This window comes from Podarcis erhardii, assembly GCF_964252035.2.
Source record: "Podarcis erhardii genome assembly, chromosome: 11".
Taxonomy (NCBI): Eukaryota; Metazoa; Chordata; class Lepidosauria; order Squamata; family Lacertidae; genus Podarcis; species Podarcis erhardii.
Window position 1 is genome coordinate 6,466,120 of NC_138501.1, and position 13,702 is coordinate 6,479,821.

General features: G+C 40.8%; 1 protein-coding gene across 2 annotated transcripts in view; it reads right to left on the bottom strand.

The window, feature by feature from the left end:
* FRMD3 (FERM domain containing 3) overlaps positions 1-13,702 on the bottom strand; it is a 143,577-nt gene that overhangs the window by 65,468 nt on the left and 64,407 nt on the right. For both annotated transcript variants that reach the window (XM_081880997.1, XM_081880996.1), the window contains exons 2-3: positions 11,265-11,369; positions 8-50 (exon numbers count right to left, since the gene is read on the bottom strand). In XM_081880997.1, the coding sequence (XP_081737123.1) occupies positions 8-50; positions 11,265-11,369 (148 nt within the window). The remainder of the gene's footprint in view (positions 1-7; positions 51-11,264; positions 11,370-13,702) is intronic.

Here is a 13,702-nt window from a genome sequence, read left to right on the forward strand (position 1 = left end):
CACTTACATTTCATTTGCTTGGAGATAGCCTTGTTGGGCTCTAGCCAGTGCTGAAGGAAAGAGAGGCAGAGATAAATGGTTAGAGCGTTGCAAAGACATCACTTTTATTTACTGCCACAAGGTCATAATAAACTGACAAGCCGTTTTCATAACAGCTGTGATTTCTATTGTGTTTTGTGTCAAAGAGCTTCAAAGGGATGCTTATACTGGTGGAAGGATAATGAAAAAGAATCAGTTGAACGTGAAAGGCATAGCTAATGCAGTAAGAGTATACACAATGGGCGTATTTATGTTTGTTCAAAGTCTGGACCTTGGGGACAGGAATGGGAAGAAGTGAATCAACTATGAAGCAAGCAGGGGTTTTCAGTAGTGGAACAGAAATATATTTATAGGGTAGCATTCAACTAAGTTAGATAAACAAATTAGACCCATTTATATTAATGGACCTAACTTAGTCAATTCAATTATTCTACTCTGAGTAAATACCACCCACAACTTGTTAATACAGGGAGCTAGAGAAGGCTCCTTAGAACAAACTTAAACCTCTAGATATTATTATTTCTTATACACCATAGCTTCCTCCAAGCAACTCTCGAATGGTTTACAGGTTCTTTCTCTCTCATTTTATCCTCAAAAATAACCCTGTAAGAGAGGCTAGGATGAGAGCGAGAAACTACTGTATTTTTCAGTGTATAAGACTAGGTTTTTTCCCCTAAAAAACAATGTCAAAAATTAGGGGGCATCTTATACACGGATAGTGCTGAGGGTGAATTGGCAGTTGGTGAGTCCCCCAAAATAGGGGACGTCTTATACATGGCGGTGTCTTATAAACGAAAAATATGGTATATTTGCTAAGAAGTATCTCTACAGCAAATTGTGGTTGCTGGTGGTAAGTGTGCATAAGATTGGTGGCTTTGGAGAGGGTGAGGTGTGGGTGAGAGATTGTCGGCAATCCCCCCCCCAAAAAAGCTTAACAACTATGGGCAATCTCCCACCCCCCATTTTTTTAATTTGGAGACCCAAAAAATAGGGATCATCTTATACACAGGGGTGTGTTATGCATGGGAAAATATGATATATTCTGATTTTATCATGTGAACCGCTCTGAGACCTACGCGTTTGGGAGGCATACAAATTTAATAAATAAAAATAATAGAATAAAATAAATTAGCAGGAAACTAGGAAACCGTTTTCCCATTTAAATTTGATGTCACTTCTAAATCCCCGCTGTGAAAGTTAGTCAAGGCTGATTTATAGCAGTATTTTCAGAAGACAAATATTTAATGTAAAAAGGTAAGCTGTGCTATATTTACACTGCATGAAATAGAAATATAATTCTTATAATTGCTTATATATACTGCAAATTCCCACCAACTATGCATTTCCAGAAAGTCAGACAGATTGTAAATTGTTCACAAAGGAAACAGAAGTTTTAGCATAAGCAAACAAACAATCAAATAAAAATTTGCTGATGGTAATAATGTTGGTGATTAGATTTCACAAAGCCATGTCTAAAGAGGTCTGCTTTCCGCTGAAAGCCAGGTTAAAAAAAATAGCTGCCTCATACAACCACAGACATAATCAAATACGCCAGCGTAGCTAACGCAATACCCTCCAGATTTCTGGCCAGCAGCTCCCATCAAGCCCAGCCAGCAATAGTCAGCAACAGCAGGAAGTGCAGTCCATTCTGCAAAACACTATGCCTGTCCAAAGGAGTGAGTCCAAAGGAATGTGAGCAAAGAACAATTTTTGCATGATCCACTTACAACGTTTCTATTATCATTACATTTGTTACTGTTTTTCCCTCAAAGAAGCTTCAGGGCAGCATGGATGCTTCTCTTCTCACCTATTTCATCTAACCTTGTGAAATAGATTAGGATCCCCAACGCAATGCCATGATGCCCCCACCCCCAACCATCTCCTGGTTGCCCATCAAGGCCCTCTGTCACTCCTTCCCCCCAAAAAAACTTTACTGAAAAATTTAAAAACTGACACCAAAAACCCCTTTTAAAAAATCAAAACAAGATGGAGGGTGCCTTGAGCTCATTTGTTTTATAATATAATATAATATAATTAATATAATATAATATAATAAATATAATATAATATAATATAATATAATATAATATAATATAATATAATATAATATAATATTTTATATCCTGCCCATCTGGCTGGGTTTCCCCAGCCACTCTGGGTGGCTTCCAACAAAATATTAAAATACAATAGTCCATTAAACATTAAAAGCTTCTCTAAACAGGGCTGCCTTCAGATGTCTTCTAAAAGTCTGGTAGTTGTTTTTCTCTTTGACATCTGGTGGGAGGGCATTCCACAGGGCGGGTGTCACTACCGAGAAGGCCCTCTGCCTAGTTCCCTGTAGCTTGGCTTCTCGCAGCAAGGGAACTGCCAGAAGGCCCTTGGCCCTGGACCTCAGCGTCTGGGCAGAACGATGGGGGTGGAGATGCTCCTTTTTACCTTGTGCAATGACTATGCTCACTGGAAAGTGAAGAGCAGGCCTCCAGCCACGACAGTCTCTTCCATTCTTTTCCACAGAGTGTTTCTGGTTGCCATGTAGACCCAGAGCCATCTTTCATAGGCTGGAAGAGGACAGGGCAGCTAAAACTGCCAGATGTGCCAGGAGGCAGTGAGGGGGGAGAAGCTGGCAGGCATTTGGGTTTTTTTGAAGGGGATATTTGGATATTTTTTCAGTTGGTTTTGAGGTGCCTATGTGTGGTGTTTATTTGTGTTTCTCTGAACGCCACCAGTTTTCCTTTTGCAAAATGCTTAGTTTGTTATGCACTGGTGAGAGGATAGCGGTTTGGTATTTGGAACTCAGACCCAACCTCTGCCTGCTACTGAATTTCATGGACAAGTTATTTGCATCTTGTGACTACTTGCTAGGCCATCACTTTGTCACTAGACAAGCTCCCCATGGCAACCATTTTGTGGCAGTGCACACAATAGCTTCACAGATCTCCTCCAAATGATCTCCCAGGTGAAAATAGTTAGGGATTTCTGGATTAGGCATGTGACTGACCAAGATCACCCAGCAAACTATGAGGCTTGGCATTGATTCAAACCTGGGACTACACTCAACCACTGCAATCTGTCCTCTTTTGTCCTAGCTTCTGGCAAAAGAGGTTATATTCATTTCACTTATTATTTATTACAACTGTCCCAGAGAAGCTGGAATTTTGCTTTTGGGGTATGTGATAAAAAACTGGAATCTTTCTATCACTTCCGCTTAATAATTCATTAAAATGCTTATTAATTCATTCCTATGAAGTTTCTCCTACTATCAATCTGCACTCATCTCTTCTTCAAATACAAATTTAGCAAAATTGAAATGCATGAGCAGGCAAATTAAATTATTAGAATTTAATTAAATTATAGCAACAAATGTAAAAGGTGAAAATGAGTATCACTGACAGGGATCAATACATTATCTGCTATATTAACAAGCATGGAACCAAAACCTTCATATGCTGAAGTGATTTGAAAATGTCAGGTTTGCATCCTGGCTCAATTAATTAACCATGGTGTTTACGGTCAGAGTGGACAAAATCAAACGGCATAAATGCAGTATTATGAGCTAATTTCACTATCTGTGAAGGTGTCAGACTGAAAATATTTAGAGAAGTGTTTTTTAATTGCTAAAGCAATGTGACCTCTCTATCTTCTTTTCCTAGGGAGGCAACTGCACCTGCAATATGGTATCCCATTGCTTGTTGTGCGCTGACCTGTAATGTTCTTCACTTTCTAAGCACTGTATTAATCCTGGATCAGCATTTTGATGTCCCTGAGTCGCCATTTCCCAGGCCAGGTGCCCTTATCCACAATGCTGAGTAGGCCTATATGTTATGCATGGCTCCACGGCAAAAAAAGCGTCCGTGTTGGAAAGGTCATTTCACAAAGCTCAAAATACATTTAAAGGGGGGGAAACCCAAGTATTCTTTACCAATATTGTCAAATGGCCACTTCTCCGTATGTGCCTTTATATGCTATCTTGGCATCTAAATTAGTCATACTTTGGGTTGTTCCTGTCGCTTACATACAGGTGAAACTCAAAAAATTAGAATATTGTGGAAAAGTTCATTTATTTCAGTAATTCAACTTAAAAGGTGAAACTAATATATGAGACAGACTCATGACATGCAAAGCGAGATATGTCAAGCCTATTGTGATGTTTATGGTGTACAGCTGATGAAAACCCCAAATTAACAATCTCAGAAAATTAGAATATTAAATGAAATCAGCAAAACAAAGACTGCAAATAGAGCAATATTGCACCTCTGAGAAGTAGAAGCATGCATATGTACTCAGTACTTGGTTTGGGCCCCTTTTGCATCAATTACTGCCTCAATGCGGTGTGGCATGGATACTATCAGCCTGTGGCACTGCTGAGGTGTTATGGAAGACCAGGAAGCTTCAATAGCAGCCTTCAGCTCTTCAGCAGACAATCTGCATCATCGTTGCCTCATCAGAAACTAATCCGGGGGGTGGGGGGATATACATGGATATTTTTGTGTCTGGTTACAGACTATTTAGATTCCATCAGCATATATGTGAAGATTACACTGATGTCGCTGATGTGCAGCACTGTGTACCTAATGTGGAATATCATCTGCCATTTTGCTATCTAGTCAGCCAGTTTGGGCAGAACCTTTTGGAAATCTTGAGTCTGCTTGAAAAGTTACTTTCCTGAATCATTTTGTTTCACCTCCAGGCTTTGCTACCTCACTAATTTACAGATCTCTTAAGTAGCACCAGACCCCCTAAAATAGATCTTCTATTTGTTTCCCTGCTTTATCATCACTGTTTGTTTAATCCTGTCTTCTCACCTGTTATTATTCATAAGAGGACCCATTTCATATCCCATAATAGATAGGCTCATTTCAATTAAAATGTATTTGTTTTGTAGAAGTTGTTTCTTCCTAGTTTTTAGGGGGTAGCAGTGAGGCTGAACATGGCTTCATCTCTCCTTTCAATAAGGAGGTGAGATGTTACCACTTCTCCCTTAAGAGAATGGGGAGCAAGAATTTCCTAGCTGAACTGTAACTGAATATAGAATCACAGAGTCATAGAATTGTACAATTGGAAGGCTTATCTTCCAAGGGTCAACTCCCTGCAATACAGGAATCTCAACTAAAGCACACAAGACAGATGGCCAGCCAATCTCTGCTTTAAAATCTTTAACGAGGGAGGGTCCACAACCTAATGGGATCCTCCTTAATGAGGGTCCTGGTTGCACGTGGACCCCTAAGGCACCCCCACTGAGAGAGTTGTGGCTGGGCATGGCCCAAGCCTTAACCATTGGGCCCCAGGGTCGTGCCAGGCTGTTTGGGCCGATCAGGGTGGTTGGCGCGATTCCTGGGGCCTATAAAAGTGGCAATGCGGCGTAACTGGGGGAACTTGCATAATGCTGGCGAACACCCACCCTCCCTCCCTAATTTTAGGTGGTGGTGCTTTGGCCTTGCTTTGGACTGGGTCGCCTGCTTTGGAGCAGGGGCTGGGTAGGAATTTTTTCCATTTGGCAGAATGGATGTAGCCACTTGGTTTTCGCCTACCCCCTTAGCAATCGTCACAACTTTGTAAGGTTTGGCGGTGAGGCATTGGCTTATTGAAGTGTGTGGGAGGGGAGGTGCGGCATCACCTGCCCCTCCATGAATAAGGGTATTCCGGTAAAGGAATCTGGGGGTCCTGAATCTCTTCCAAAGTCCGCTTGAGGGGCTAGGGCCATGCCAGGACCACAGGAACCCCGGGGTGAGCTTCATCGATGTAGCTCCCTCATTTGGTGTTTACCCTTTCGGACTTCCAGCCAGAGAGGCAGGAGTCAGTTATAGTCTGTTGCCAATGCCTAAGCCAACACCTCTCCATTCTTAAGGAAATCAGCCCTGAGTGCTCACTGGAAGGACAGATTGTGAAGCTGAGGCTCCAGTACTTTGGCCACCTCATGAGAAGAGAAGACTCCCTGGAGAAGACCCTGATGTTGGGAAAGATGGAGGGCACAAGGAGAAGGGGACGACAGAGGATGAGATGGTTGGATAGTGTTTTCGAGGTTACCAGCATGAGTTTGACCAAACTGCGGGAGGCAGTGGAGGACAGAGGTGCCTGGCGTGCTCTGGTCCATGGGGTCACGAAGAGTCGGACACGACTAAATGATTAAAGAACAACAACAACAACAACAAAGCCAACACCGCTCACTTTGCTGTAATCAATAAAGTTGTGACCTAAATTTCGCCCAATAACTTAAACTAAAATTACGTGGCAGTGTAAAGTTATTTTCAGGGAAGGGGTTGCTCGAAGCGCAACCAAGAGATTCCATTCCACTGTCAAACAGCTCTTACTGTCAAAAAGTTCTTCCTGATGTTTAGCATGATTTAGACAACTGGATTACTAGATACAGGATGAGCAAATAAAGATGCATAGTGGTTGGTTCAGCTGAACGAACACCTGCATGGTGTGTGGTGCAATCCAACAATGTCTGCCAGCAGAACAGCCACCCTTGGCAGAATGAACACTTCACTGAGTGGCCTTGGGCCCATAATCAGCCTAACCCACAGGGTACAAGGGAAGTACATAACTCTGTAAAAGCTTGCAGAAAATCCAGGTATACGGTTTCTGCTCAGTCGCCACATCTACAGTTTTGTTGACACCTCCAGAGAATTCTGCATTGTCAGCACATATGTACCAAATGTGCTTTGGTGTTATGCAAAAGGTGCTGTGTGGCATGAATCATATGAAGATAACAAATATAGTAAAAAAAAACTCCATTGCTTAACCTTCCATTCATGTTTCATTTTCAAAGATACAAGTTCTATATTAAATAAATTTCGAAGTGCCAGAATGTTGCAGTGCTGAATGATTTGTTTCAATATTCAGTCAAATAAAATGGGGTGGGGGTGGTTGTTTCAGGAAGGTTTGCTACAACTGCAAACAATGAGATAGACTTTTATGGCAGAAGTCTTAAGATTTGCTGGGATTAAATGGAATGACTTTTAAAATTCTTTAAAATTATATTGTTCCTGTCATTTCATGCAGTCAGAAAATTTGTTTGCTTTGTTTGTAAAGCTCTAAACATAGCTAAGTACCTAAAGAGGTTTCTGAACATCTAAGAGTGCTACCCACCTCCAAATTAGAAAACACAAAATAAACTGAATTTCAAAATGTTCCCTAGACCCAGGAATGCGGAAGCTATGCAGAAATACTAGCACTATTTTTCAGAAGCGAAACATGCTTTAAGCCATGAGAGGGTGCATTATAGAAGCAAGGAAATCCCAGCGTACCAACTTAACAGCCATCATAATAGATTTGCCACTTGGTGGGAACTAAATATTTAAAAGCCTTGTTTATTACTGCCAGACTTACTTGAAATATTGCCAGCATTACTCACAGGCAATGCCACTCACAATCTGCTTTGCACTGTGCCCTTTCAACAGAAACACACACACACACACACAGTTGCTCAACTATAGCTCTCATCATCCCTGACCATTGGTCATGCTGGCTGTGGCTGATAGGACATGCAGTCTAACAGCACCTGCAAGACCACTGGTTTCCCACCCCTAATTTAAACAGAGTCTTATAGCCTCTTGGATATGAATAGATGTATTGTAACATAGGCTGTCATGGACCAGAACCCACTTCCGATATATGTGTCTGATGAAGACTCTGGTCCACAAAAAAATTGGCCTTTGTTTGGAAGACCATGTGACCTACTTTACAGAGGACACACCTCTATTTTAGGGTCAGTTGCTCCAAGCTCAGTTTCAGGAGGAAGAATCATAAAAAGGAGATCAGGCCTTGAAGTTCCCCATCCACAACTAGCATTTGGACAGCAGACTGAACAGGAACAACACACACCTCCTGGTTGTAGTTTTTCCTGCTACAGTGAGATGCCTTGTATTTATGTTTAAACTACATGCCTTCTAAAACAATGCTTTCTGAATTTGCATCTATACAAATAAATCGGCATATGCAAATTTTATATTAGTCTGCACCCTCTTTCTACCTCCTTTTTGGTGACTTCTTTCATTCTGTCCTTCCTTTCTTCCTTTCTCTCCCCCTGCCTCTTTTTTGGGGAGGGACATGTGTAAATGGTTACCTTAACCACAGGACATTTTTTTAGATGTTTACTTTAAAAGTTTCTTTAGAATTGCTAAAGTCATCCTCAACTACTAGCCAATCTGGCAAAGTGATGGCCCAAGCAAATACACACTACAAGGGAAATTTGGGGTGAGGGAGAGAGAGAATCTTCTACATGGTGCCCATTGTGATAGCCTACAATTCCAGCAGCACTTCCTTTGTGGCTACAATTTGTAGGTGTTCTTTTCATTTGGGAAACTGGTAAAAGAAGTAAGATTGTTTGCTCATAGACAGAAATCCGGTGTTCTCACTTCTGTTTTCTGCAGACTATTCTCCTTTCTTCCTTCTAGCTACTCTGCAGGAGTCTTCCAAAATTACTGGTTTGGGGAAATTGCACATGCTGTCATTTCATCCTTAACAGTGCCACAACTGCTGCGTAAAAGCAGATAACGCATCAGTTGACTACATAAATTCAAAAGCTATCCCTCCAAAAGGTTTGGTCCAGATATAGGTCACAAACAAATACTTTTCACATTGTAAGCTGTTTTGAAGTCAGCTGTGCAGGTGAGAAAGCAAGTCGTTCAAGTTATTACCAGTCAGTGCAACAGTGCAAAGGATTATTTTCCTGGGCTCCTGTGTGCATAATTCTGTAGGGGTTTTTGTCAATTTTACTCCAAACCAAGACATTCTTTTGTATGAATTTCATAAGGAAAAACGGACAAACCGTAAGAAAAAAGAGGCAAACTGGACGAGAAATAAAGCTCTGACAGAAATCAATTCAAAAGAATAAATGTTGCCAATGATATAAAAATATTATTGAGAGGCAATGCTATCCAACCAAGTGTGCTTGTTAGCTCTTCCATTTGAAGATCCTTGACTTTTGTGCAATTCAGCAAACAACTAATGCACTCATAAACATGATGAGTCCTTTAATATGAGCAATAAATCTGAGTTTGAGCCACATGGTTCTGGAAGCAGAAGCAGCTGCACAGACTGCAATTAAGCAAACTCGGTTGTATGCAAAACTCAGGCAGCAGAAATCAGAGATGGTGGGCAGGCTGGCGGGGGCATCAAACTACTGAACCAGCAAAAAACTTTAGTAGCCTCAGGAGACACTACCAGTGTGTTTAAAAATCTGTTTTTAAATTTGCCGCTCATCTCAATAATATCACCAGTTGCTTCTGTAGTGATCATTTAAAGGAAGGCAAGGGATATGAGTCTTTGTCACCTAAAGCATGCATGTACATCTCCGTGTATTGTTTATAATGTTTATTGGCATGGGGGCCTCTGAATCATCTTGACAAGCATATTGCTTTCAACCCAATATGCATAGCCATTGCCATAGCTCAATGTATTTTTGCCTTTTTTAAAAAACAGAACAATGCATTCCTAATGCTATCTTTATTCATCTATTTACAAATTTATATCCCACTTTCACCATGTTGGTCTCAAAGCTGCTTACAGCAGTAAAATATACATTTCCAAAGAGTAGTTAATATAGTGTTCAACATACAATGGGAATTTAAGCGCATAATGTATGCAAAACCAAGCGACAAAGTCCACACGTGTAAACCTCTTAAGTTCATTTCCCAAGGCGGGGAGGTAAAAAGTGTTTCCAACTAGCAGTGATTGATATGTGTTATGGTTTGAGGTAGACAGATGTAATGGACATCAAAACCCTATACAGAAGATTTAAAAATTTACTTTTGCAAAATCATTAAAAATTGAAGTAATTTTATTTCTTCATTTAAAATGAATAGGATGTTAAGCATGAGAAGATGGAGTTTTTCTATTGCTATTTTAAATCCTTAGCAGGAAGGGTGCATCAACTTCTGTGATGCACAACAGTAACACTCAGTTAGAATTTTCCCACTCACACAGTATAAAACTAAATGTTTGCCTATTAATACACAATATTAATAGTCATTTACTGAGGTCACTGGTAAACAGCTCCCATTGTTATAATTCTAAACTAGGAGGCTTCCTTCGCTGGAAGATTTATAGTTTTGAAAAAGGCTTTGAAAGCTTTTCTAAGGATTCTATTGTTTGCAAGTTGAAGACTTGCAACAGCCACTTGCCAGCCACATCTTCCAGCCTTATTGTTCCTGTGATTTATTTGCAGTCACAAATCTTGCATTACATTTACAAGCTTCTAGGATGTAGCTTCTCAGAACACAATTTATATATTCATAACCCCACTATTATAATCTAAGAAGATTAACCCAGAGCAGTGGGGAGGGAATGATTTGATTTAAAATGTGGAGCAATATGCAAAACTTAAATTCTTTAATTCACTAATTCTTTGAATGTATATTTTTAAACCATTATCTTAGTTTCAAAGGTACCCAAATACCAATGTGGCTCTAACGGTATGAACTATAGTGAAAACAACAATAATAAGACTCCTATATTTATATAGGAGGCTGGATTTAGGTCTGATGAGGCCCTAAGCTACCGAAGGTAATGGGGCCCTTTATATGTCCAGCTGCCCTTTGTCAACAACAAATTGTCACTGTTTTTTGTGTTGAATTTATGGACCTAATAGGTATCTAAAGCAATTTGCACATAACAAAATATGTATTTTATCAAAGTAATTGTTGAACTGAAATACAATTAAGAAGACGTATATTAATAGTGAAATGGGGGGGGGGGAGTGGGGCCCTAAGCTATAGCTTGTTTAGCTTATACGTAAATCTGGCACTGTTTATATATGTTCCAGACCATGAAAAGGCTAGCATCAAAACACTGTGGTACAATGTGGAAGTGGATCTTCAGCTTCTACAGTTGTGGTTCCCCTGGTCATGCTATAAAAAGGGTTGACAGATCAACAGGGAAGAGATACAGCTAGGCTACACATTGTAGCCACCACAGGGATACCGATCCCCATGGCAACTGTAGTATGTATCTCAGCTCAGAGACTGGCAGGGTCCTAACCATCCCACACAGGAGAACTCTTGCACTTGTCCTAGTATATTGCAGATTGCTCATCAGCTCAATAAATGGGGATTTAACACTTACCCCTGACCCTTACGACATCACAATTTGAGGAAGCTATACTAGGGCAATGAAAGACCAGATAGAAAATGAGAAGAAATTCTTGGTTCTGCTTGCCAGCTTAGAAGTTTTACAGACCTGACACAAATTGACAAATGCACTCTGTTCAGAGTTCATATACATACCCGCTGTTTTTCAGGATCCACATAGCGAATGCCAAAGTAGTCTTTCTCCAGCAAACTGTAATGATTGCAAACATGATCTATGAGAAACTGGCCTTTGGTCTCTCTCTGAAAAGGAAAAAGGACATATATATATAGTAAGGCTATAGGTTATTTCTACATAATTATTATGCCTAGCTTTTGAAATTAATGTTTAAACACACTTTAGTATATTAATTATGTTGCTTCATGAAGTGGGGATTCTATTCCATTAGAAATATCTATTCTCTCCTTCAATCAGCACCACAGTTTCACTAGTCTAAAGTCCTTCTCAGGCATTACAAAGTTTTAAGAGTGAATGGAGTGTACGGCTGTACACACTGATTCTGTCCCTTCCACCTCCCATCTTGTTGGGTACAGACACAAGGTCTGAAAAGGGCTTGAATGTGTGTTTGCTTAAGATCATAAGAATGTGAATAGCCTGCTGCATCCACCATTGTGAAAAACATTTTAGCAAAGTGTCCAATTATTAAATTAGCTAAGAAGCTAAAAAGTCCTAGAAGGAAAGTATCATTTTTAACCAAACATCTTACAAGCACAACACCTGGAAACGGCATTTCTATTACAAAAAAAGATAAGCATGAAGCCAAGAACAACAGCGTTCAAGGATTTACCCTCTAATCCATTCATTTTATTGGATTATCAATCTTCCTGATCCCTATACACAGAGTGCTTGAGTTAATTAGTACCTGATCAAAGGCTGAATAATGCAATCATTTTATTCAAACCAACACCAAAGCTCTTCTTCTAAACCAAAAGCTATACGCCGGGACCACATAACACCGGTTCTGAGAGATCTGCATTGGCTCCCAGTACGTTTCCGAGCACGATTCAAAGTGTTGGTGCTGACCTTTAAAGCCCTAAACGGCCTCAGTCCTGTATACCTGAAGGAGCGTCTCCACCCCCATCGTTCAGCCCGGACACTGAGATCCAGCGCCGAGGGCCTTCTGGCGGTTCCCTCATTGCGAGAAGTGAGGCTACAGGGAACCAGACAGAGGGCCTTCTCGGTAGTGGCGCCCGCCCTGTGGAACGCCCTCCCATCAGATGTCAAAGAGATAAAGAATTACCTGATGTTCAGAAGACATCTTAAGGCAGCCCTGTTCAGGGATGTTTTTAATATGTAATGCTGTATTGTTTTTAATACTGATTGGGAGCCGCCCAGAGTGGCTGGGGAAACTCAGCCAGATGGGCGGGGTATAAATAATAAATTATTATTATATTATTATTACTAAATAGGTACATGAGCAACAGACGAGTTTGAACAAAAGATACGATGACCGAGATGCAAGTTTGTTAGTATCACTCATTTTGAGAATCTCATTCAGTGGAAATGAAGTTGGTATATACAGTAACCAGTACCTGGATCTATAAGCAGCTAGGCAGAAATGAAATCAGATAGCTCCTTTACGCTCAAGTACAGGGGTAGCCAACGTGGAGCCCTTCAGATCATCTTGTTGAACTATCAACCACAGATGGCCAATGGTCTATTGCAACTATAGTCCATAATAATAATAATAATAATAATAATAATAATAATAATAATTTCTTATCTGTACCCCGCCCACCTCTGGGCAGCTTCCACAGAGACCAAACATGCACTAAAATGTCACACATTAAAAACTTCCCTGAACAGGGCTACCTTCAGATGTCTTCTGAATGTCAGGTAGTTGTTTATCTCTTTGACATCTGATGGGAGGGCGTTCCACAGGGTGGGCGCCACTACCGAGAAGGCCCTCTGCCTGGTTCCCTGTAGCTTTGCTTCTCGCAATGAGGGAACCGCTAGAAGGCCCTCAGCACTGGACCTCAGCGTCCAGGCAGAACGATGGGGGTGGATCAAGAGGCCAATGCAGCTATAGTCCAACAACATCAAGAGGACAACATGCTGGCTGCCCCTGCTCAAGTACGCATTTGAAGAGCTATATGAGCTTTGGCGTTTAACTCATGTCTGGTTGCTTGTGGCAGGCAACTGAATGCCCCCAATTCCTCAGCAGCAGAGTTGTGATCGGGCCATACAGTGCTGCCCTGTGATGCACTGCTATGTGAGCTGCCTGTCTGGTACTATGTCAGTCACAAGAGATGATCATGACAGATAAGGTTCACTAGCAGCAACCACAGTATACGGATGGTGAGGGGGGAAAGAAGCAGAGTGAAGCAAAGACTGGAAGACCTTTCCTCACAAAGTCATAGCCACATCCAAGATGCTTAGTAGATGTTCAAAGTCTCTTGGTAAGGTATGGTATGTACATCTTTCTTAACTTAGGAAGTTCCCCACAGCAGCAGTTTTTAAAAAATATGTCTAAAATGAGCAGCCTTATACCTGGTGTTGCTCTGAAATTATAAGAAACAAACAAAGAAAACTGTGCAATTTTGAAATCGGTAGTTAAAATCAGTGCAGTTTTAAA